The sequence below is a fragment of the Lagopus leucura genome, unplaced genomic scaffold (assembly GCF_019238085.1).
Source record: "Lagopus leucura isolate 7727_CA_CO unplaced genomic scaffold, USGS_WTPT01 Super-Scaffold_73, whole genome shotgun sequence".
Taxonomy (NCBI): domain Eukaryota; kingdom Metazoa; phylum Chordata; class Aves; order Galliformes; family Phasianidae; genus Lagopus; species Lagopus leucura.
The window spans coordinates 61,425,144-61,449,174 of record NW_024962252.1 but is presented as its reverse complement, the minus strand read 5'-3'; the positions used below and the strand labels follow the sequence as shown (position 1 = coordinate 61,449,174).

At 40.9% G+C, this 24,031-nt stretch overlaps 1 protein-coding gene across 5 annotated transcripts; it reads left to right on the top strand.

Annotated features, from left to right (window-relative positions):
* UNC93A (unc-93 homolog A) lies at positions 1-23,582 on the top strand. Of its 5 annotated transcripts, none has more exons than XM_042885308.1 (11): positions 1-255; positions 3,416-3,503; positions 4,076-4,135; positions 6,604-6,802; positions 9,043-9,224; positions 9,994-10,223; positions 13,163-13,288; positions 16,135-16,352; positions 17,494-17,629; positions 18,969-19,100; positions 23,139-23,582. In XM_042885308.1, exons 4-11 carry the CDS (start codon positions 6,716-6,718, stop codon positions 23,402-23,404), a joined length of 1,377 nt encoding a protein of 458 aa, XP_042741242.1. In that variant the 5' UTR covers positions 1-255; positions 3,416-3,503; positions 4,076-4,135; positions 6,604-6,715; the 3' UTR covers positions 23,405-23,582. The 5 variants fall into 5 exon arrangements, with proteins under 5 accessions (XP_042741242.1, XP_042741232.1, XP_042741253.1 ...); XM_042885298.1 differs by lacking the exon at positions 1-255 and adding an exon at positions 3,030-3,084; XM_042885319.1 differs by lacking the exon at positions 1-255 and adding an exon at positions 3,100-3,227.
* Positions 23,583-24,031: the final 449 nt, after the last annotated feature.

Sequence of the window (24,031 nt, the reverse complement as noted above, 5' to 3'; positions counted from 1 at the left end):
ATGAAGAGGAGTTTCCAAGCAAGCATAGCATAGGAGTTTTAGAGCCTTCATAGGCCCACTGGGGCTGTTTCTAGGAAGAAAGAAGCAAGACTGGACAGACACAGAAGGCTTGCTGATTTCCATAAGGACACGGGAGGCATGGAGCTTGTTCAGAAGAATGACTATCAAGACGTTTCCAGCTGGATTCCAGTACCTGTTTCCAGAGAGGTCTATCATAGCATCTTAATTTGAATGAACAGGAAGCCATTTGAAAAGGTAATTTGATTTGATTGAACAAAAGTAGCTGCAGACCAGTAAGACTGCAATTAGAGGAATGTGTGGAAGAAAGCAGATGGGAAGAAAAGGGTCAGGGACAGCTGGTAAACAGCTGTCCTGGATTGCTGCATAATTTACCAATGATGGGACAAGAGAAGGGCTCTCTGGCTGAGGCCTGGGGGAGACTCTCTGTAACACCAGGGGAAGATTATGGAGCTTTCCTTCTCTTTTGTGCCACAGAAAACACCAAGTAGTCACCTGCCCCATGTACTCGGTAATATCTATGCGGATAAGGAAGAGGTTTGATCATTATAATTTACTGCATGAAAGAAAACAACAACAGAATCAGCGATTCTGATTAATTTTAACAGATTTGATCTTTTGTCTATAACAACTCCTTTCTCTGATGCCAAACTAAACATCAGTCTGTGCAGAACTGCCCTTTTTTTATGCTTTGCTTTCAAGCACCATACCTGCACTTCTGCAACTTAGTAACTCTTGCCCTATACGTTGTTATACTGTAACCAGTGGGAGAGAGCACAAGGTGAGTGGCAACCAAGCTTGCAAATGAAAAGAGCCACAAATACCTTTGCTTTCATCTGCCGAAACTATTTACATTGATGGCAAGCAGATGGTAAACAGATGGCAAGTATTCTTCTTACGGGACCTCCAGCCAAGGATGCAGACCATGCTACATGAAAAGCAGAAGGGGCTGGAGAGTCAGAGCCTCTACATCCCAAGGCATTTACACAGACATGCCTTGAGGCAAACCAGCTAAACCAGCTCTCTAGGATCAAGCCCCACTCCCCTTCACCTTTTATTTCTGCAAGGAGATAAACTGGTCACAAGTCTTTGTGGTAGCTTTTCAAAAGCAGAATCTTCCTGGCTCAGCATTACAGAACCCTTTATTTTGCTGCCCACTAATGGACTTTACTAATGTGATAGTTACTAACAACATGAGCAGCCACATGAGCCAAAAAGGAAAGCCAAAAGTTTACACCTGGCAAAAGGTCTGGGCTGCTGACTAGAGTCCCATCCTCCCATGCCAGCTCATGGGTGTGTGCAAGGAATTTCTGATGCATGCTCTTGTGAACAGCTAATGTGCAGTCTAGCAGTTTCCAGTAAATGGCTCTTAAGACTCCAGAGCCGTTGCGATACAAAAGTCTATTGTTCATATGCAGGATCCGCCTCCCTACCCTTTCATTAGAAAAGCACAGATCTCAACAGTGGCATGTTTATCTTAGCAGGGTGTTAAACCTTACCGAGACAGCCGCTGGTTTAGGATTAGAAACAAGTTTATCCCAGCTATTCTGAAACATCCAAAATGCAGGATTATGCACACGTATGTCAACAGCGCTTGGGAAACAGATTTAAGAAAGTGAAATGAACCAAGATGAGAACACCTTCATGTATGAGAATGAGAGCAGGACAATTGCAGTGGAGAAATGGGGTTGCTGTGCAGGGAAGGAGCTCAGCTTCAGAATGCTTGAGTCTCTCTCTGGGCTAGAATCAGGGTCTATGAACACCTTCATAGACAATGCTTCATGCGTTGAAAACCCCAGCCAAGAGAGATGAAAATCCCAGGAGGCTAGTAACATCTATAAGTCAAACAACATTAAAGAAACTGTTTCTCCAATCCAATATATATGGGTGATCCTAGGCTGGCATCATCTCATCCTAACCCAGACTGACTCCTACCTTTACTACAGAGACAATACTGGTTATTTTGGTAGCTGGATTCAACAGAACAGACAAGTGTCCTATGAGAAAAGCATCCAACAAAGTCCTCCAGATAGAAATGTTGCAACTGCATTTAAGTCTGTGGCCTGCACTGTCTGCAGTTTTTTCATTTGGCTCCCCCCTTCCCCCCCTCTTCTATCATAAACTGACTTGCAGTGCATGAGATAAGGCATCTCTCCTCCTCTTCTTTGAGAGATAGGTAGTAGAGCTGGAAAAGGTTCTAGTGAGATATTAAGAACAGCATTGAGGGAGATGGACCTGAAAGCCCACAGATCCAAAATTAGTGAGATAGGACACAACCAACAGTTTTCAGCTGACTTTCTGGAGATGCAGAAGCAGCAGAAAGGAGGTGAGGTAGAGAGGGAAAAGCAGAGATTAAAGCCAGGGATCAGCAAAGCAGTAGAGGAAGACAGGATACATCAAGGACAGAAGGAAAGACCAAGATAGACAATTCGGTGCCTCCAGAGAAAGATGAAAGATGTCATCAGATAGGATGCAGACAGAAGAAGCATCCTAATGCCTATGCGGCCACATATATAGGAGGATCTTCATACAGATAAAAGGACAATGCATTGCATGAGGGAAAAGGAGCAGTATCTGAAAGGAAGGAAGGAAGGAAAATGCAGTAAATTTGGACATGTGAGATGGAGGAGGAGGGGATGACTGGACATTTAGAGGAGTGCAGGAGCAACTCACATGCTAAGACTTTTGGCACCACAAAAATCATTATTTTTTTTCTCATTCTGTGGGCAAAATTAATTCACTGACTGTCAACCCTCTTCAGAACAACCTCCAGTTTTTGCTTCTTAATTTGCCCAGCTGAGCTTTACAATTCTCACCCCTGAGCTCATATTCTCCCAGCATTTAACATTTTTTTTTCCAAGGCCACCAACCATGGGTTATTATACCTCAGGTCTTTCATCTCCCAGCCAGCACTTACCCTCATGGTATTGTCACAGCCTCACAAATATCAAGAGCAAACCTAACCTTTGTCAAAGTAAACAGCTAAAATCAAGGCCCCTTGTCAGGAGTGGCTTGGCTTCACAAGTCATGAACCTCAGCTCCAAAATCAGCAGGACACCAAAGCAGGTGAAGGAGGAGGGGAAGAATAGAGATATACAGCCAAACTTCCACAGCAAGAAAGGAAATGCTGTGCCGGCAGCCTGGACCAAGCAGCCCTGAATTTTAATTAGCCCCTTTTCTTCTGAATGGAGAACTCAGACCTTGTCCTGGTGGGTGGGAACACAGCAGACATTTCAGGACAGGCTCTTTCCCTGGGAGAACAGAACTTTGGAAAGAAAAGGCTGTTGTAGAGTTAGACTAATTAGCCATGCTCTCTTATACCTGCTGCACGCTGTGAATGATTTTTCCTATTTGAATCACTCAACTTTGTGCCATGCTTCAACATTATGGTTTACAGGTACCCTACTCTTCGGAGGAGTAATTTCTGTCCTCAGGACACTTGCACCGCTGCAGCCCGTGAAGAGCTTCTTTGATGTGTTCATAAGGTGAGTGCTTGGGATGACGGTAGCTTAGTCAAAGGAGGGTCCTGACTGCCCCTTAGAGTCTGTTGAGTAAGAAAGCTCACAGCTCTTGTGTCTCACAGACTGGATTAAATAACAGCAGCATGGGATTGACCAGCTGGGAGTGTTAACCAGGTAGTTTTCTGTAACTTGCCCAGTAGGTCCTATGCAATTTGCTGGCTTTGTCACCTTTAAGAGCTCCAGCACAAGCCAATATACCAAGGGCTTTTCAGTAATGCTACAGCTCAGGACAATAGGCTCTGTCCTGGTGCTTCCCTCTAGGACACCTGCAATGCCTTCACCATGGAAAAAGGGGCAGAAACTGGATTCATTTCTCCAGGTGGGAATATGCAGACTGTCTCCTCTCTCATCACCCTTGTGTTTGGAGGTATCCAAGGGCAAGCACTTGTCCTCTGCAGCTCATGCTCCCTGTAAGCTCCTTGGAGACCAGCGTCACTTACAGCAGCTGCAAGCTGCTCTTGCAACACTTGCCCATGCTGTGTGGGTGGCCAAGCCATCGTCCAAGCAGCATTAAAAAAGACTTATCCTTTCTACAGGTAGACTCAAGGGACAAGCAGCTAATCAATTAACAGCCTCCCAAGACAAAGAATACCACAGTGAGTATTCTGGGCTTTGGGTTGCTGTCATTAAAATAATTGCTTAAACAATATATCTAACCAGCAAAGACTAAATAGGGAAATGATAGATAATTATGAAATTAAAAAACATGAGAGATTAGCCTCCAATGCTACATCTTTTAAACAAAGCATGCCCTCATTTACATTCAAAAAACGAAGTCAGGAGAATAAACACGATAGTTGAAGGATGGAGTCCTGAATTTAACTACCCTGCTCTATTTCCTACGTTTATGATCACAGTCCATGAGAATTTCAGTTTGGTGACTGCAGCCTCCAGTGCAAAAACTAAGCCCGAAGTATAGTGCGCACTCCTGAGGCTCACTTAATTAATCTCTGTTAGATGAACTGAAAGAATGAAAGAGGTGTCAAAGGTGATGCACAGCAGGCCTGCTGGAGACACTGCTGCCTGGTACCAAAGGAAGAGCTCCTCAGCCTTATCAGATTCCTCAGTAGAAACTTTGTGCATTCCTAGGGAGAGGCTCAGCAGCAGGCTGGATAACCCAAAGCTCAAGGCAGGAATGGTGGAACAGGCGTAACTGTCTTTGATCACTGAGAGGAGAAAAGAAAACCCCTCAAACTCACCATCCCCCATATGCTCTCCAACAAGGTGCTGCTAAGAGGACGTGACAGAACTCAGAGTTCAGAATTCCTCCAGAACAGAAGTGCTGATCAGATATCCTATTAAATACTGCATTTTAAAAGTAGTGTCAACTTAATGTTTGTTTTTCTACCTTTTTTTTTTTTTTTTTTTTTGTTAAAGCTGAGTTGTCATTATTGCTAGTGCCAAAATAGAGCACTGAAAATAAAGGCTTTTAGAACTGAATGTGCTTTGTGCTATCCTTGGTTCCTGCATCTGCAAGAACAGGCCAAAACTATGCTTCAGCTTAGGAAAAGTATTCTTCTTCTGGTTTCTCATTTACTTATTCAGCATTTTTCAACCTGTGACTTCAGTTCCCTAGAATTTTGCAGACTAAGTCTAAGAGGTCAAAAAAGGAACAACATTTGTCATTAAGTACAAATATAAAATGCAAAGCTCTGGATTGGTAGATAGTTAAGGGTCTATAAATCTAAAAAATGTGAAATCAGGAGGCCGAAGCAGCACCAGTTTGGTTCATAAGCCTTGTAGAGGATTACAAACACTGCAAAACAGGAGTCGTATTTTCCATGCTGAGCACAGTAGTCCAAAATAAAAAGCCAGTATTTCACTATCTAGACTTGAAATGTGGAAGTACCATTGACAAAAGAGAATTAAAAGATTATGTTTCCTGCATTAATTCATTCCAAGAGATTATAAGACAAAAGAAGAAAATGAAAAAGCATATACTGGAATTTTCTCCAAAGGAGAAACAAGCTGTGACCTCTTTAACGTATTAAATGAATTAATGATCTACAACTTTCACCCCTCACCCTCTTGCTTCCCTGTGGGAAGCAAAACTGTGCCATCTAGTGGGATTTATACTAAGCCTTAACCGTGCATTCTTGCCAAACCCCATGGACATCCTACAGATCACCATCATATGAACAGGCTCATTGTACAGCATGGGTCTTGGATCCCATTTTGCTCCCGAGTTAAAATCCATTCCCTATCAAAGCTGCAGGAAGATCATTTGAAGGGGATCTGCACACCCTGCCTGGCTTAAGAGCAGGAAAACCTGGTGCTTAGAAGTGAAATATCCAGGAAGTGTCATACAGGGTGGTCAGTGTGTCACCGACAAACAGAAAACAGAGAGAATAGGATAAAACAGGGGGGGAACTTTTCATCCCTTAGAAAGATTAAATACATCCCACAAAGTCTGCTATTTTTCAGGGGCCAGAGAAAGGGAAAGGAAGTTGCTCTTTCATTTATTAGCTAGATTCCTTCTTGACTTCTGATACGATAGAGAAAAATGATTTCCATGAGGGTGACTTGGTAAATTTGGAATGTCAAAGCCACAGGGTTTCCCCTGTGGATGAAGAAGCTCCCATTTGCCTGGCAGCCAGCAACTCTGTTTTGACATGCTGCATGCATATAGAGAGCTGCTGTATGCAGATGAGACTTGATTAAAAACAATTCCATTTCCTTGAAATCTTTTGTGACCTTAGTTAAACAACAGGCCTAATATAGATTTCAATATGGCCTTTTAATCTTTGCCCTTTATGGATTAGTGTTATCTTCATGCTAGACAGGCATTTCAGTGCAGTTTCTTCTTCTATGCCAGTGATAGGGGAAATCCCTATCACGTAAGACTGCAATACTAAACTCAAAGTACTGCAGAATGACTTATATGCCCAAGTATCAAAGGCAAATCTAATAAAACTTGATATATTTCTCTTGGGAGCATGCTTTATTGCCTCAGTCAAAACAGGTGAATGAGTAACAACTCCATAAGGAGTTTAAGTATCAGAAAAAAGTAAAGTTCATTGGACAATCCTCAAATAATTAACAACTCTTTCCTCTACAAACACAGTGAGAAGTGTTTCCCAACGAAACATAAGCTGTTTTTCTCCCATTCAAAGCATCCCCTGGAATAGTTGGATCAATTCTGTGCACTGGGAGACCTTTGTCTTATTTGAATCAACATGGAAAGGAATCTTAAGAATGTTTTGGTCATTTCTTTTGGATTTTTACTTCTCTTCACTGCTTATGGAGGGCTCCAGAGTCTACAGGTAAGTGGAGCATCTTCAAATAGCTGGCAGACAGTCGGGCCGGAAATGCATCTGCCCAAGTGGTTGTGTGAAATCCCTTATATATATATATTTTATATATATTATATATATTATATTATATATATATTATATTATATATAAGGGATTATTATATTTATAATTTATTATATATATATTATATATATATATAAAATGCCTCCCTCGCAGATTTATAATATATTTTTACATATCACATAAGTATAGACATATTCATGACATAGGTTAAGACATCAACATAGCATGGGTTGCTATCCTTCACCCAGGTCCATAGCATCTACTAAGTAGTACTTAGTACTTCCTAGTACTTCTTCATCAGTTGGAATACTTGCATCAGTGTACTGTTTTAGATCCACAAAAGCTGTTTGAATGGAAAGTAAGTTTCTCTGAGATATTTCTCAGACAAATATACTGTAAAATTGCAAACAAATTTCTTTTCTGGGGAAGTTTTTGGTTTTGGAATACTTTTTAATTGCTGTATTTTCAATATTATTAAAACACAGCAATATTAAATAATAAAAATATATTCCTAACTCATTAAATAATGTAAGCATGAAGCAATACTATAACTCTTGACTTCATGATATAACATAGTAATTTAAAAAAAACTATTTCATACAAAAAGCAGGCCACAGCATTAGCCACAGCTAATATTGAAATTAACATCCAGAAACACAGAAATGAGATAGATTTTAAGAGAGATTTGAACACAACATACCATACACCAGAGCTGGCTTTCTTAGTATAGCTAAAAAAGAGTGAGGGGAAACTGTTGCTTTCTACAAATACTTCAGGACAGATAAACTCAAGGAGAAGGGTTTCAGACTAGAATGTTGGTCTAATGACAAACACGTGTATCTCAGCTATCTATAAGCAGGGTTAGGCAGGATACCAGAAGATGCCCCTGAGCAAGTGGGTTCTGGAAGGATTTTCCAACCAGTGCAGGAATAAGAATGCTTTGAAGATTAAATTAAACATTATTAGTAAGGCTTTTTTTTTTAAATTATTATTATTTAATATAATATGATAGTTATCTGCAGTAACAAGAGAGGGCTAAACTCATGTCAGAGAATCATAGAAATGCTCAGGCTGGAAAAGACCTTAAAGATCATCAAGTCCAACCACAACCTAAACAAACTTACCCTAACTCTAACAACCCTCTGCTAAATCATGTCCTGAGCACTGCATTGAAGATCCCTCCTATCTCCATACATTCACCTCTTCTTTCTCAGATCACTTTCTTTTTGCTAACACTGCCAAATTCCAAGCTCAGGAAAGTTCTACAAATGGATGGAGGTGTTACAAATTGGGAAGACTAAGAAGAGGGGCAGTGATAAACCTCAGAAGTTGCAAGTCAGCCCTAGCATCTGAAACCACATGTTCAGGTTAAACACTGCAATATCCATGTCCCCTATTCTGCAAGAGGGAGCGGTGCTGACTTACAAAGTAAATCCCTTCTCTCTCCACTTCATTTTGGTGGCTAAAGAGGACTTCCTGTGACACAATCAAAAGGTTATTTTATTGCATTGTAGTCTGTAGGTGAAGAACTGAAAACAGGCAATGTTTATTTCAATGTTTCTCCCATCCATCCCCAGAGAAACTCCTAACAGTTAAGAAATCATATGATTTTGAAAGCCTGGCTCCACATTCTTGGAAGCTGTAGCTGACAAAATCAGACACTCAACTTCTGTGATCAGGAAGTCTCTCTGCCTGTTGACAAAACAATTATTCCAGTCTCCAAATACACTGACACCATTCAACACAGAAAATTCTCTCCTCACCTCTATGTCCTGGTGGGTGATAAATTTAGACCTGCAGACCTGCAATTTAAACTAAAGAATTTTTCACTATTGCCAAGTCAGCCTTTGCAATACAGCATCAAGGATATTCTTGTTTGGGAGAAAGAAGGAAGGACAAAAGCCAAACAAGATCCTCCTTTCAACAAGAAACTCAAATTACATTAAGTAATCTAAAATTGGACTCACCAAAGTTTTGCATGTGAGTAACCCGGTTCGGTACTATGCCTTCTAAAAGGGGTTATCACTGAGAAAATGACAAATTCACAGAGTCCATTGGGGAAAGGACTTGCTAACACTCAGGCCCAGCTTCCATCTCCCTATTTCTGCTCAAAGCCACCCTCTGTACATCACAGTGGCATATACCTGTGGTAAAATCTGTCTCAATCATTGTTTTTGTCTATGCAGAGCAGTCTCAACTCTGAGGAAGGCCTGGGCGTTGCTTCCCTAAGCGTTCTCTATGCTGCTCTTATCGTCTCATCCATGTTTCTCCCTCCAATTCTCATCAAGAAGCTGGGCTGCAAGTGGACCATTGCAGGCTCCATGTGCTGCTACATTGCCTTCTCCCTGGGGAACTTCTATGCTAGCTGGTACTACTATCCAATTTAACTACTCGAATCCTCTCTATTGTGTACGGGCTAGATAACAGTGAGGGTAGAGTTCTCTTTTGTTTCAACCCCTACGCTACCACCCTTGCTGTGGGTTTGAATATTAGGTGCAAAAGGCATTACCTAAATGAAGAGGGATAAATAAATTCAGTAACGGATAGAGCAGAAGTAAAAAGATGCAAAAAGCCAGAATGAATACATCCATCCACCCACCTGAAGCTGCTTCTCTAGCTCTTATGTACTGCAGAGATTTCCCTTTGAGAAGAAAAATGTCAAAACAAAATCAGAGGTTTCTTATAAAATCCAAGTGACTATTTGGTCTGTTTTTGGAAGGATTGAAAAGAAATCTGGCTCTGTGAGTAGAGGAGATGTGTTCCTACCAGGTCGCTTTAGAAATGGATGAACAGTATACTCCTGCTGTCTAGTAACAGTGGATGCAACTCTACAGAGTAAAGGTGTTGTGACCCATCTTCTGAGGAGCAGATGCAATGTAATCCTCAATTACAAAGGGATTGAGCACTTGGGCAAAAAGCCAGCTAGCCTAGACTTAGCCCCTAGATACAGCTGGGAGTGTTTTCAGATCCTAAGATTTGTAAGGTTGGCCCTTTCTTGATTTCACACAGTAGATTTGCTGAATCATACACAGGATAAATCTATTTCTTTGATGTCTATTTGTTGCCTCTGGATCTTTGGGTAAATGATTATTATGCTAAAGGATGATAATTCTGCTAAATAAAGTGTTCTTTGGCAGGTACTCACTAATCCCTACCTCTGTGATCCTGGGCTTAGGAGGAGCACCACTCTGGTCTGCCAAATGCACTTACCTCACCATTGCTGGCAATTCATATGCTGAGAAAGCAGGAAAAATTGGGAAAGACATTATCAACCAATACTTTGGGGTCTTCTTTCTGATATTTCAGTCCTCTGGAATCTGGGGAAATCTTATTTCATCCCTGATACTTAGCCAATCTTCTAACAAAGGTAAAATATATTTTAAAACTTGGCACTTCTACTATATACATGAGCTAGCTTTAGATGATTGAAGATTTCTGTAGTTGAGCTAGTGACCCTCAATTCCCATCATAATCAGTAAAAACAAGCACTTCAGATGTGAGTTAGCTCATCTACAGCAGATCTGCTAGATTGCTCAGGAAATGTCTATTTTCTATCAACACTTCATCAACTATAAAGACAGTTCAGACATCTAGCTCAAAAATAGATGTCTATTGAATTCCCCTCATGTCTCCAAAGCACAGATAGGCTGCTGGCAGTGACAGTCTTCTAGATCTGACTTAAAGTAGGTTAAAACAAAAGGCAAAACACTGGTGCAACCTTTTCACAAAGCCTGTAGTACTGAATTAGTTTGCTATTAAGCATTCATGGTTAGTCAGGCTGGTGTTGGTGCTCACCAAAAATTAGTGCTTTCAGAATTGTCAAGAAGAAATAGAAATAGCTGTTGGCAGGAATCTGCATGCCAGGACTTCTCCAGCACATTTCAGGTTCAGACAGCAGATGTTTATGTAGTTTGAAGAAATCTCTCAACAGCACTGCCCTCATTTCCCATGCTTGTAATTGGCATAAGCCTTAAACAGGCAATTGTGAAGATAAATTAATACCTGGACACCACCTTAGAGATGCACAGAACTACTGTGTATTATCTTTATTGCAGTCCCCCGGCCATTCCCTGTACTGTCAAAATCAGAGCAGGATGGACATGGAAGGGGTTTTCCACGTGCACTGCTACTATGAAGAGCAAGGAGCTACCTCTCTTCCTGGGCTCAGTTAAATTGTATGTTCTCTGGGGGATATTCAAATAGGTATTATGTGAAACCCAAGCATCAGAGAGTTGGTACCAGGTTTTAATCTTTGAATCCTTGGGTTTATAACAAGATGGTTGTGATAATTGTGGAGAATCAGGCATCTTCTAAACCCAAACACCGTCAAAGCAGAATGCTAAAGGACTTTATCACTTGCAGCAGAGCCCTGCTGACCTGATTACTGAGTCACATGACGTCACAGGAGGGACCAGCTGCTCTGATTTCATGTGCAGGGTAGAAGATTTGGTGCAGTGGTGGAGTCTGCAAAAACATTTTACTCTCCTTTGGCTCACAGTACACATCATGTTAAGTGATGATAATAAGAAGATTAAAATATTGGCCATCTTGTAAATCCCCTATACTTTTACATTGGAGGATGTTCCTTGAACTCCAAAGAAACTCTAACTTTTACTTATTTTTATCAGTTACATGGGATTTCAGGAAAGGCTGCCCTCCTGGGAGGTGTGCAGTGATCAACTCTCAAAGCTCAAGGACATGTATGTCTCAGTGATGAGCAGCCATGCTACAAGCCATACTTCCCAGCTATGCTTTGTCAGCAGAAAAGAACTGCCTCAAGGGTTAGGGCCTCCAGGCACTCAGTTCCTTGCCTCTCCTCTGACAGTACAGCAAAGGTAGCTACTACCCATATTACTCACTTCAAACATGCTTAAAGTTTCATGGAGCAGTAAGAAAGATACAGTATTAGTAGACAGCATTAACGTATTGCCTGCATCACTGAATCCAGCAAGGCAAGTTGCTCCATGATGGAATGCTACAACAAGGGACAGAAATCAATGTAAATTAAGAGAATCATCCTTTCTCGTTCACCAACTTTGCAGCCTTACTGTCAAAAGAACAAAACAAACCCTGCCTTGCAGTTTTCATACCACTAATTGTGCATTCAGCATCAGATTATCCATGAACAGATAAAAAAACCCAAACAAACTTGTTTTGCACAATTCTGCACTTTACTAGTGTGAGTCACAGTTAGCATATGGTAACTTGACTGAAGGCTTACTCATCCAAAGCCATGTAGCTACGGCCACTGAGTAAGGTAATTATTTTCTTTATGTTTCGATCTATATTGAACCTAAAGTTGTTTATGAAGTGAACAGCTACTTCTCACTGCAGCAGCACTGTTTGGAAGCAATGAGGAAAAGCACACTAACTGCTGTTACTCAGTAACTCAACTGCAAAATTACAGATCAAGTTCTGTTTAAGGAATCAGTCAAGGTACACTGTATTGCTCTTTACTATGCGTGGACCAATGGAAAATTTTGCAACAAAAATATTGAAATAATTTTGTTTTTTTTAATCATCTTTTCTCACTGCAAAGCCTATTCATGCACACACTTTGGGTCAGTATTTTGCCTTTACAAATGGGGTCCTAAAGGAAATGGGCAGTGTCATGAAGACACACAGGATGTGTAAGCATGTGTGTGTGTGTGCAGCTTTGGCACAAGCCCAGCACAGGGCAGAAGCAATCAAACAAAGCAAAGGTCTTACTCCAAACCCTGCCATTCTGTTCTGGTTTCAAATATGCTCTCAAATTGTAATAAAGCTAGTAATAAGTTAATAAAGCAAGGAGAAGCCAGTTTCTTAGAAGACTGCATTAAGGGGTAATCATAAGTTGAATTAATAAAACAGAAGATGTCTCAAGGTGGTTTCCATTTCTATATCATACACAGAAATTTTCTGAATAGGGACAGTGTGCTCTTCTACAAGAGCAGTTAAGTTCTGCTGTAAACTGAAAGCCCTTTCTTGCAGTGTAATATAAATTAGAAGTTACAGATAAATACTTGAACTTCAAATAATGCAAATAGAGATTGTAGTCAGATGTAAGCCTCTGGCTTTAGTCTGTGCCTTCATGTAACTATCAATTCCATGTTCTGTCTTGAGCAACTGTTTCCATTAAACCAATTTTTTGTGCATGTTAAGCTTGGATACTGAAGTTAACATCTGTAATTGGAAGGATTTGAAACCACAATTAAGCACTGAGTGCTAGATTCCCTTTTCACTACATCCTTATATATAGTATGCATTCATCTGATCTCGTCTCCGTCTTGCCTTTCTTTCTTTTTTTTTCGGTACTTACTGAGTTAGTGGAAATCTCAGAAGACCACCTGGCATGCTGTGGGGCGTATGATTGTGAGAGCAATACCACCAACACCACTGCCTTGGCTGAACCCTCTAAGTCCTTGGTCTACACTCTGCTAGGGGTCTACACTGGTAAGTAATCCACAGTCATCAATGAATAGCACTGATAGGGAACTTAGTATTTGTGAAATCAAGCATAATTTTGCAGATTAAGTTTCCAACTTCCTATTTCAACCCAGTTTGCTAGAAGGAAATAAGATAATGAGAGCTGTAAACTACTCCATTCTAAATAGTTTCAAATGCTGTGTGCCAGCGTCACATGATTTTTGTCTAAAGGAGCAAGACTTCTCACCTGGAAGAAAGCTGATTCAGACTAGAATTGAAAGTACGCTTACGCTGCAATTTGAGGATTACACAAGCTCATCCAATTATGCAAGAGAGAGTTTTAAATCCACCATTTTCTGTATCAGTAATAGCAAACCAGTTACTAATGGCATCAGGTTGATTCACATAGACCAGCAGAAGTCCACAGTGCTAAGAGCAGCTCTCTAGAGGTACTGCTGATGGTTGGACTAGATGATCTTAGTGGTCACTTCCAACCTTAATGATTCTATGATTCGACCTGAACTCACCAGCTGCCAGCCATCTGTGGATGCCGATCAGAACAGGCAGGAGTGTTCTAACCTGTGTGCTACAGTTCAGCATGAGAACTGCACTGTAATTAGAGGTGGATGTGAACCACAGCTCCTAGAACATGCAGTCATTCAGCGGGAGGTTTTTGGATCCCTGCTGAGATTTTACAACTTTAGTCAATTCTCAGCTGTGATGCTTAAATTATAATGCTTTTGTGAGAAAATCAGAGATAAAAAGCAGCAGTAGGTGAATTGGCACATCTCTCATTTAGTAACTATAGCTGCTACGACCCTCCTTGCATAGAGCTAGAAAGAAATCAGAGAAGACTGATGCCATCAAAAACTCCAAAGATGAAACCAGATAGGTAAAAACTCAGCAACATTTTGTAGTAATGAAGAAAGTTCAAAATGCATCTGTCTCAAAACAGGCTCATCTCTAACTAAATGAGAAGTATTTTAGTAAGGCAGAATGTGGCCTTACCTTTGTTAAAATATCTTAGCCTCTGCACATCAATATACTCTCAATGCTGAGACAGATGCACATAACTTGACATACACTAAAGCAGAGAGTGTGCAATCCAGCCAGAGACAGCACTCACCAGGCAAGTCCACCACAGCAAACCCTCTCTCCTGTGCAAACCTGCACTCCTCTGAAGTGAGAAAACGCAAAGAGTATCCCCCCCACTTCCCTTCCAGAGAGTGCGGGAGCTGATGAGTTTTTGTTAAAGGCAGTTTTGGCTCTCAGGTTTAAATTTAAATGTGATGACTAACATATACAGCAGTCCCTTAGGCTTTCCTCATGCAAAACGAATGCAACCTTGCTGTCTACTGACCTTGTGTCAGTAGGGTTTCATTTTTCTTTTAAGCATTTAATAAAAGATATGTCTTTTCCTACCTCGAGGGAAACCAAATAACTAAATATTTCATTTACAGACATTTTTAAAATGTCTTTCCTGTTTGGTTGCTGAGTACACAGTTTGCCTGCTTAGGTGGAACCTAATATTAGATAAGCCTCTTGTTCATTTTGTGGATGTTTCTTTTTATGTTCATACCAATTGCTATTAAGCCATGCAGTTATTCATCTCCTGTAATCATTCTTGATCCATTTAACATATTTGTTAGACTATTTGACCTATAAATGCAAATATCCTGTTCTCATATGTCTTGCCATCAGCCCAAATGCACCAATGAATACACTGGCAGAATATACACCACTATTGTTCTACAGTCCAGCTACCACGTAGAATCAGTACAATGGAGAATATAATTTCCTTCTAGGAAACATGGGTGAGAAATAATACATGATCACAAAAATGCAGTAATTTTCTGTAAATCTGCTAACATATTTGTGCATTAAAAGTTCACAGAAAAGAGGATGAACACATAAGAGCACACCAAACAGGCCACCTGGATGAGAAGAGGTGCTCAGTTCTCCTCTTGCTCTGTAATTCCACTTGGTTCCATAGATAGTTTTCTAGTGTCCATCAGCAAGAGAGGAAATACAGTCATGCCTTTTACCTGTCAGAAACCGGTTGCCAATTTTTGTCTTCATGGGTATTATGAGCCACAAATACCTTCTTGATTACATGAACAAAATCTTCATGATTCACTCCATGAGCAGTGTATGTAGACTGATGCATACATGATCACTTTTTAACTACTGTGTGTACTCTTTTATATGCTGCTTCTGATAAGAAATTATAGGTTCAAAGCTGTAATACATCTTTTTCAAGAGCACAATTGTTTACTATCATCTTAAAAATAGCACTTATTCTGTACTTAAAGCACAGTTCAGAGATGATTAAAAAAAAAAAAAAGCCAACAAAAAATGGCTACACGTACTGGGATCCAAGACAGCAGTTCTACTTCTAGCACTGTATTTTTCCTTCCATGTATATGAAGGAAGATCCACCCCCGGCCATGAGTGCCTTGGCACTGAAAGTGTATATTCCTCTCTTGTGTTGATTTAAAGCCTTTTCATAGACCCAGAGGGAGCACTCTCTGGCCAGCTCCCAGTCCCCATGACCCCTGCCTTGCCCTGGAAGGGTGAGCAATCACCCTCAGTGGCCATGCAGCTGGCCTGGCGGCTGTCACAACAGCCAAGTCACAGCTAAGCGGAGGGGATTTGCAAGGTGTACAGCTGTATGAAGAAGATGTGAGCGTAGATCAGGCTTCCTTGTTTACACAGAATTGGCCTTTACTCTGAAGCAGAATCAGATTCATCTGCCAAAACATCCCATGCAGAGCTAAGCAATAAGTCAGAACAATAACAGTAACAAGCAATTTCCCATCCTTTTTCCAGCATTCCTTATTTTTTTTCATGAACTTTTTGTTTTGTTTTTGCAGCTAGTGGTGTGCTAGCTGTGTTGCTGATTATTATATTTCTGGACCAGATCAAATCTGAGCAAGCAGAGACTGAGAAAGAAATACAAAAGACACCATCCTTTTGGTCTACGTTCCTAGCAACTTTCCAGCAGCTTAAAGATAAAAGGCAGTGTCTTCTAATCCCTTTGACAATGTACAGTGGGCTTGAACAGGGATTTCTTGCTGGTGACTACACAAAGGTGTGGATGACAATGAAAATCCATTTCTGTCTAATTGTTCTTTGTGCCTTTGTGTCCTACTAATTGCATCTGATCTATATTTACTTGTTAAATGAAGATGTTTTTAATGGTGATTTGTGGTTAGCTAAATAACTGCTTACCTCTACTTGAATGAACTCTGACTGACATCTTCAGATGGGATAAGCCAGTGGTAAATATGTCCCTTGGAACAGCCTAAAAAAAAAAAAAAAAAACAACAACAACAACTCACATTGTAAGCTTAACTCATCAGCAGAGAGCTACAGGTTCAAACTCTTCAGTTTGTTGTAAATAACAAAGCAGGAGACAAGCCAGAAGTCCGCAAAGCTTTTCCATCTTCCTTCCTTCTGGTTTCCCTTGAGTTTTTATAACTGCAAGTCAGCACACATACCACATTATTTTACTGTGAGAACCTCTACAGAAAGAGGGCAAACCCTCTACACTGATGGCTGGAAGCCTTTGCATTAAAATGATCACTGTTGCTCCTCCTCCCTCACTCTACAAACCTAGACACACTTCAGGTGTGTTCTCCACATTTGTTGAGAAACCCTCCAAAGAAAGGGAGCAAAGTTCCCGAGCTAATTATTTGATACTCAAGTTTTCAAACCTAGCATATAGGCAGATGGAAGAGTGCACCTGCTGCTGTGTTTGAATGGATTGAGAGGGGCACTCCATGGCCACATCCACTGGCTTGCTGAATGCTCTTATAAGTGAGGCCCTCTTTGCTTCCTGGGAACTGCTCAGTAATGGCCATTGCACCAATTGTCAGATTTCAGACATTTCATGATCAGACATTGTCAGATCATGATCTACAAAGGCAAGGACAGAAAACTCCTAGTGTCACTGCCAGGAGCTTTATTTGCATAGTTAGCAGTGCTCCAGTTTCTTCCCCTCCTTGTTACTGCTGTTTGCGTGGGTGACTGGGAACTGGATTAGGAATATCACTGCTGAAGTCCAACTATGTCAGTACTCATACTCAGAAACTTGTGAGCAAGCTCTGTAGCTATGCTCCTTTGACCTTGTCTGTGTTGGCTGTTTACTAAAGACTCATGGTAAGACCCTTGAACCATAGCTGCATATATTCACTAAAGTCAATATGTCACCACTGTCTCCTCTCTTGCAGACTTATGTGACCTGCGCCCTGGGGATTCATTATGTTGGTTACGTGATGATCTGCTTTTCAGCTGTGAATTCCCTTTGTTCTCTGCTCTTTGGAAAGATCTCTCAGTTCACTGGTAGAAAATTTCTATTTGCATTAGGTATGTAAAGTCCACTCAAAGGACTGATCACCTCGCATAATACCTCAAATCCAGTTCTCCACCCTTTGCATGCAGGACAAAGTGAGGCTCCCTGTCAGCTAGCGATTAAAATTGATGTGGAGGCAAAACTAACTCATGAGAGGCAGCGCAGCACACAGCTGTGCTCGAGTCACTGTCTTATGTCACTTTGCTTGTGGTGAGTTCACCCTGCTTTTGAGGGCACTGTCTACTCAGAAAACGTCCTATAGCTTTGAAGCTACAATGCAATGGCAATAAACAATCCTACAATACAGATTACAGATGTTGAGGTTCTACAATGAACCTGAAAAGGATTTCTCCATTGCCACACCTTTTATGAAGCAAAACCAACTGAAAACCAGCAACTGAGAATCTAGTTCCCTCTCTCCAGAGAACAAAGTTCAGGGAGCAATGACGCAATGGAGGCAGAAAAACACCAAGAAATGCTTCATTTCTGTCCCAGTATCCACTGAAGTATCACCCCAAAGTATTGATACCTTGCTTCCATCACACAGGCCTATATTGTTAAAAACCTGCATTATTAGAAACTTCACTGGCTGAGTTAACGTGCACCACTAGAGGAATTTCCTCTACAGGAGTTTTTAAACCTGAGCAAGAAAGAAGAAATTTAGAGTTCATTACACTTTCATCACTAAATCATCTGTGATTCTTCTATATGTGTCTGTGTGAAACTCCTTTTAGATGTAAAACAAACAAACAAAAAAAAACCAAATCACACCACCACCCAACAATAACTTAATAGCAATAAAAAAAATAGCATTAGTAATGCAAAGCCTCAGAAGCTCTCAGGTGTGTCTTTGTACTCAGACTAGAAAGGTGCACCAGTGACAGGGACTAATCAGTTATCCATTTACATACTACTGTTAAGAAGGCAGCAAACCCTCAGGACATTCTTAATTGTCTTCCTTAGCCCTGAAAGGAAATCTAGCACTACTTAATCAGAGCAGAACAGCGCTTTCTCTCCCCGCCACACACCTCGCATTTGGATTGTGAGGCTTTCAGCAGCCCCTTCTCCTGCTGAGTGGCAGTTCTGGTCCCCTATGATAACAGCCACATCAGCTCCCAGGATCCCTCAGTTCAGGACGCCCAGAATTATTAACAGAAGACTGTTAAATGATTGCATTGTATCGTATTGTATTTCATGCAATATCAACTCAGTCAGTGCAAATCTCAATGAACCAGAAAGATTTCTGGATTGCCTTGTGCTTTAGTTGGGGGAAGAATTTTAAAGAGCATATACCACTACCTCTCCTGCATATAATAGCATTTATATTGCTCTGCTTTCTTTCTAAACTGACAGCCACAGCTACGAACACTGCCTGTATAATAGCACTACTGCTGTGGAAACCTCATTCTAACCAGCTTGTCGTGTTCTTCATAATCCCTGCTCTTTGGGGCTTATCGGATGCCATTTGGCAGACACAAACTAATGGTAAGTCTTGGTGACAATGAAATGAATTCTCCTGAGATATAAACATGCAGAATTTTACATTTATAAGCAATCTGGTTTAGGACATGCATAATAATTAGAATAGGTTTAAGACCGCAACTGAAAGACATATATTAGCTCTTTAGAGACTAGAATAAATCAGAAGTTGAGAATGAGAAAGTAGAATACTTATTAAATATTTTTTCCATGATGAAGAGAGGAGAACACTGTGAAAGATGATAACAGATATTCAGAATAAATATTCTGGAGGAGCATATTTCTCAGAAAATTACAAGATTCAGAAGAATGTTACATTTAGTCTGTCTTTTGTAAAAAATAAAAATAAAAAATAGAGCATTCAAAAAAAAATCAACTCAAATCTCAGCTACAAAAGCAGCAGTAAATTGGCTTTCAGTAGTTATTAGAAAAAAAAATGAGGGAAAAAACCACAGAGAACAACATTATGCAACCACACAAATCTACGATTCATGCATTTCTGATTTGTTCCATTTAAAAATCATAATCAAATGTGATAAGGTACAAAAAGCAATAAAAAGAAGCAGAGTCATGAGAGATTTCCACGTGAAGGAAGAATAACGAACTAGAATGCTTCAGCCTGGACAAGTGATAAATAAGGAAGGCAGAATGTGAGATCGTGAATAATATAGGAAAGGTGATTAGAAAATGATTTGCTATTTCTCTTCATAACAGAACAAGTGGTACCAAACAGCACTGTCCTACAGCAGGCTTCATAGAAAATGAAGGAAATGTTTTTCCCAGAAAATACATAATCAAATTGTGGTGTTCATTACCAAAGGATTAACAAGAGCCCAAAAATATAAATGGTTTTAAGTTGGCATTACATCATTTCAGAGAGAAATGTTCTTGGGGGTTACTAAGCCTGGTGGTACAGAGGAAACGTAAAACTCAGGAAGTCCCTGTGTCTTTGACTGCCAGACTCAGTAGGAGAAAGACCATTCTTTGGCAAATAAGGCATTTTGTACTTGCCTTATTTCTTACACTCATCCTATGAATTTGTTGCTGCAAGGCTATGCTTGGACTTCTTGTCTGATACACTACACATCTTTAAAATCTTTTATGATCTTCTGCTCTGTGATACAGTGTAATTATTAATCCCCAGCATAGTACAGATAACGAGGTGATACACATTCACTTCTGTAAGGGTTCACTTATACTTACCGTTAATGGGAACTAGAGGAAGTGATCTTCTGCAGACTGAAGACAGATTACAAAATGCTGTAGAGGGCAAGAAAAAGCTACAGTCTCTATTGTATGTATTGAAATACATACAGGCTGCTAAAGACCATCACTTGCAGTCTTTTTAAACCAGTGCCATAGTCTGTGTCCACAAGGTACTGTTAAATGCTCTCCCACTTGCTCTTGTACTTTGCTTCTTATTTCTCTATCTCAAATTCATGTTTGGCAAGAGACTGTAGGAATACACAGGTGACAGAACTAGCTCACTTGCTAGCTCCCATATCTGCCCTTATTTGCCAGTGTGTGTAGGTGTCCTCTCTCGCATCTCTCTGGTTAGCCCAGTAAGTGATTTGATGATTTTGCTCACTGGATAAATCAGTACATTTCTCCTAGAGAGACAAAAGGAAATCACCACAGTCCTTTTCCTGGTGCTTACAGAACTCCTTTCCAGCACTCCTACAGTACCCTACACAAATAAGGAAGCGACCAGTCAGATGGCTCTGTCCTTCCAGCAGTTTCAGGTCATATCACTTAGAGTGGAGCTGTTACACATGTCAAGCAACACCCTCTCAGCTTCTCTCATCTCAACCCACAGCCTTGTGCCTTTGATACAATTGTAAGTCAGTGCTCTCATTGTTCAGGTTTATAAAGGGGGAGCATCAGTGATGATTTGCACCCTTTGAAGTAAAGTTGGTAATTCATTTCCTGCTCCTCCTGCCAGCCATCTCCCTGGCTGTCCACCTCTCTCCTTCCCAACACTCTTAAGAATCATTCTCCAGAATCTTATGTCTCTCACTAAGATGAGGGATCTTTCCAGCAGTCCTTGTCCTGATACTTGACTTTCCTGAAAACATCTCGGTGTGGTTCCAGCATACCTGAGGAAGGGGCACCCAGTGCCCTCATTAAGAGAAAGGAGTAGGCTTCAATGTGAAGAGGGCTTCAGTGTGAGAGATGGAGGCTGGAAGATAGTGCAGCTCCTAATGCCCTCACAAGGCACAACTTGCATGTTGCGTGTACAAATCATTGTACTAGTGAGCTCTGCAGTGTTGCGAGAACTCCAACCTCTATTACAGTACTGTTGTTGGTCACCCACATGTTCAGTCTCCTGCTGGATATTCATTAAAACCTTCAGATTTGTTGCTAACTAGGCAAAAGACTAATGTTCCTTATGCTTGCACAGTATCCTTTTTTGCCATCTTTTACAGTTATTCTGCAGCTTCTAGTAACAAAATGCACAGAATTTGCATTGTCACAATGATGGCAGGAGATTGTGCAGTGACATTATAATGCTGCATCCCAGAACAAACTCAGCAGTTTGAAATGCCTGTTTAGGACAGTCTCTTCTCCTCATCATCAGTTTTATAGAGATAAAGCAGTACTAAAATAATAAGAGAAATTCCTGACTCCAAAGGCTATGAGGTGAGACTAAGACCTGTAAAATAGCATTAGGGACTAAGGTCTGTGGTGCTTCCTTAGGCAAGCTCCCACAAATGCCCTTTCCATTTCAGCAGACTAATCGCTGAATAAATACAACATCATTGTGCTGCATACTCCAGGCATTTTACGGTAATCAGAGATGGTTTACTTTGGCCTGTTGTGGATAGTTAATGCTAGAGTTCCCCCTAGAGGTATGCAGGCAAACAATAGATGAGTCATTTCATGTTACAAAGTTTCCTGATATGTTTGTGTACATATGTGCACTCCATTACCAGTTGAAACCTACTTCATTTCAGAGTGTGTACTTCCCTCTCTTATCTAAGCTGAGCACAGTTGCTGTTATCACCTTCCTGGCAATAAACACACTTCAAGGACAATTGTGCAGCACAGGTAGACTGCAGTAAAATAAAGCTCTCTTGAGCATTATACGTGCATTTAAAAAGGATGTGAACCAGACTGGAAAGTTTATAAACCTGGACAAAAATTATTTTCAGCAGTCCTTTTCCACATCCATGCCTACCAACAGAGCAAGGTGAAGAGGCTGTAGGAATGGGAAAGCAGGCAGGACAGAATTAGGACAGAATTTCCATGAAAGTGAGGCTCTATAGCTACCAACAAGAATTCAGACCTAGCAGCAAGCCCATGCACTCAGCCAGCCTAGTGGACCCTTCCACAGCTCCAGTCAGCCATACTGGTGCCATACTGCACTTGGCAAGGTTGGTAATTAAGATCCAGCATTCTAGAGAACTTTGTTCTCTTTGTCTTTTGGCTGAATATGCATATTTCAAATATACAAGTTGTTAGATACAGATACAAATGAGCAAAGTCAAGGTTCATCACATTCCTTCCTACTCACCACAGCTGAGTCAGTGGAAACACTGGCTTTGTTATCACCACCGATGCTAGCTCAGCACCCAGAGGAAAGCGAGCTCTCCGCCCTTCCCTTGGTGCTTCACCAGTAGGACCCAGAGGTGGGAATCCCTGCCTGAATCCCAGGCATGGGGATGCAGCTGACCAAACTCAGAGGGAGCTTTCAAGACAACACGACAGTATGTAAGGACTTGCCTACAAACCTTCCCCTTTTCCGGCTGATAATTTGAAGAACAAGCTTCCTATCACTTCACTTTGAGACCACACATCTTTTCTTCCTTCCTCTCATTTTCTTTCACTTTTTCCCTGTTATTTGCTTTTTTGTTGTTTTTGCTGTTTTTTAAACTTATCGCAATTCGTATGAGTGCAAAAATATTCTACAACAAAGTTTGCACTTTCTTCTCTCCTTAAGAGGGAAGGTTTATTTTCCCTGACGTGGCCTATTTATCCCTGTTGCAGAAAATGCGTAGTTTCAAACTTAACCTTCACAAACCTTGTCTCCTTGTTTTCATTCAGGACTTTATGGTGTTTTATTTGAGAAACACACAGAGGCTGCCTTTGCAAATTACCGTCTCTGGGAATCATGTGGATTCGTCATTGCCTTTGGTTACAGCACCACACTGCGAGTCTACATCAAGCTGTACATTTTACTGGCTGTGCTTATGTTGTCTATGGTGACATATGGAATGGTTGAGTACCTGGAAGCTAAGAGATCCTCTGGGACACCTGCTACTACAGAAAAAGAAAATAAGGGACCTCACACCCAGGAAACACATATCTAACCCATTTGGGTCAGAGTAATCAAGGTCATCTCCTACAGGCAGGTTTCCACAGGTGTTCCAAGTTCAACAGTTTCAAACAGATTTTGGGGCCAACAAAATACAAATGTCTTAGGAGTAAAAATTTCTCTTGACATTTCAGCCTTATGAAGGAAGATTACCTGACTTCATCCTTTCATACAACTAAACATCTCTCTTTTTTTAATTAATAAAGTTTGGATAAATGTATACAAGACTCTTAAAGTCCTAACAATTTGGTATTTGTGGATCAGACCTGGTACAGGTTTACAATCAAAGCTGAAAAAACCACATGCAACATCAGAAGATGGCAGCCACTGGAATTGCTTACCTGATTACAGGGAATGCATATAACAGTTCCAGTGATCTATGATCGTGGAGTCACCACTGATAAAGATTTATATTCTTCTCATCCTGCCTTTTTTAAGCACTCGCTGTGAATAGCATTCTGTTACAGTCTGGCTGCGTCTACACTTTGTACCAGAACATGACTGTCAGGCAGCAAGCAGCCCAGGTCTGTCTGCTCTGAGGTCCAGCAGCAGGGCACAGACAGGCTCACCTTCAGCCCATGCTGCACTACCACGCAGGTTCTGATCTCTCCCACAGCCACAG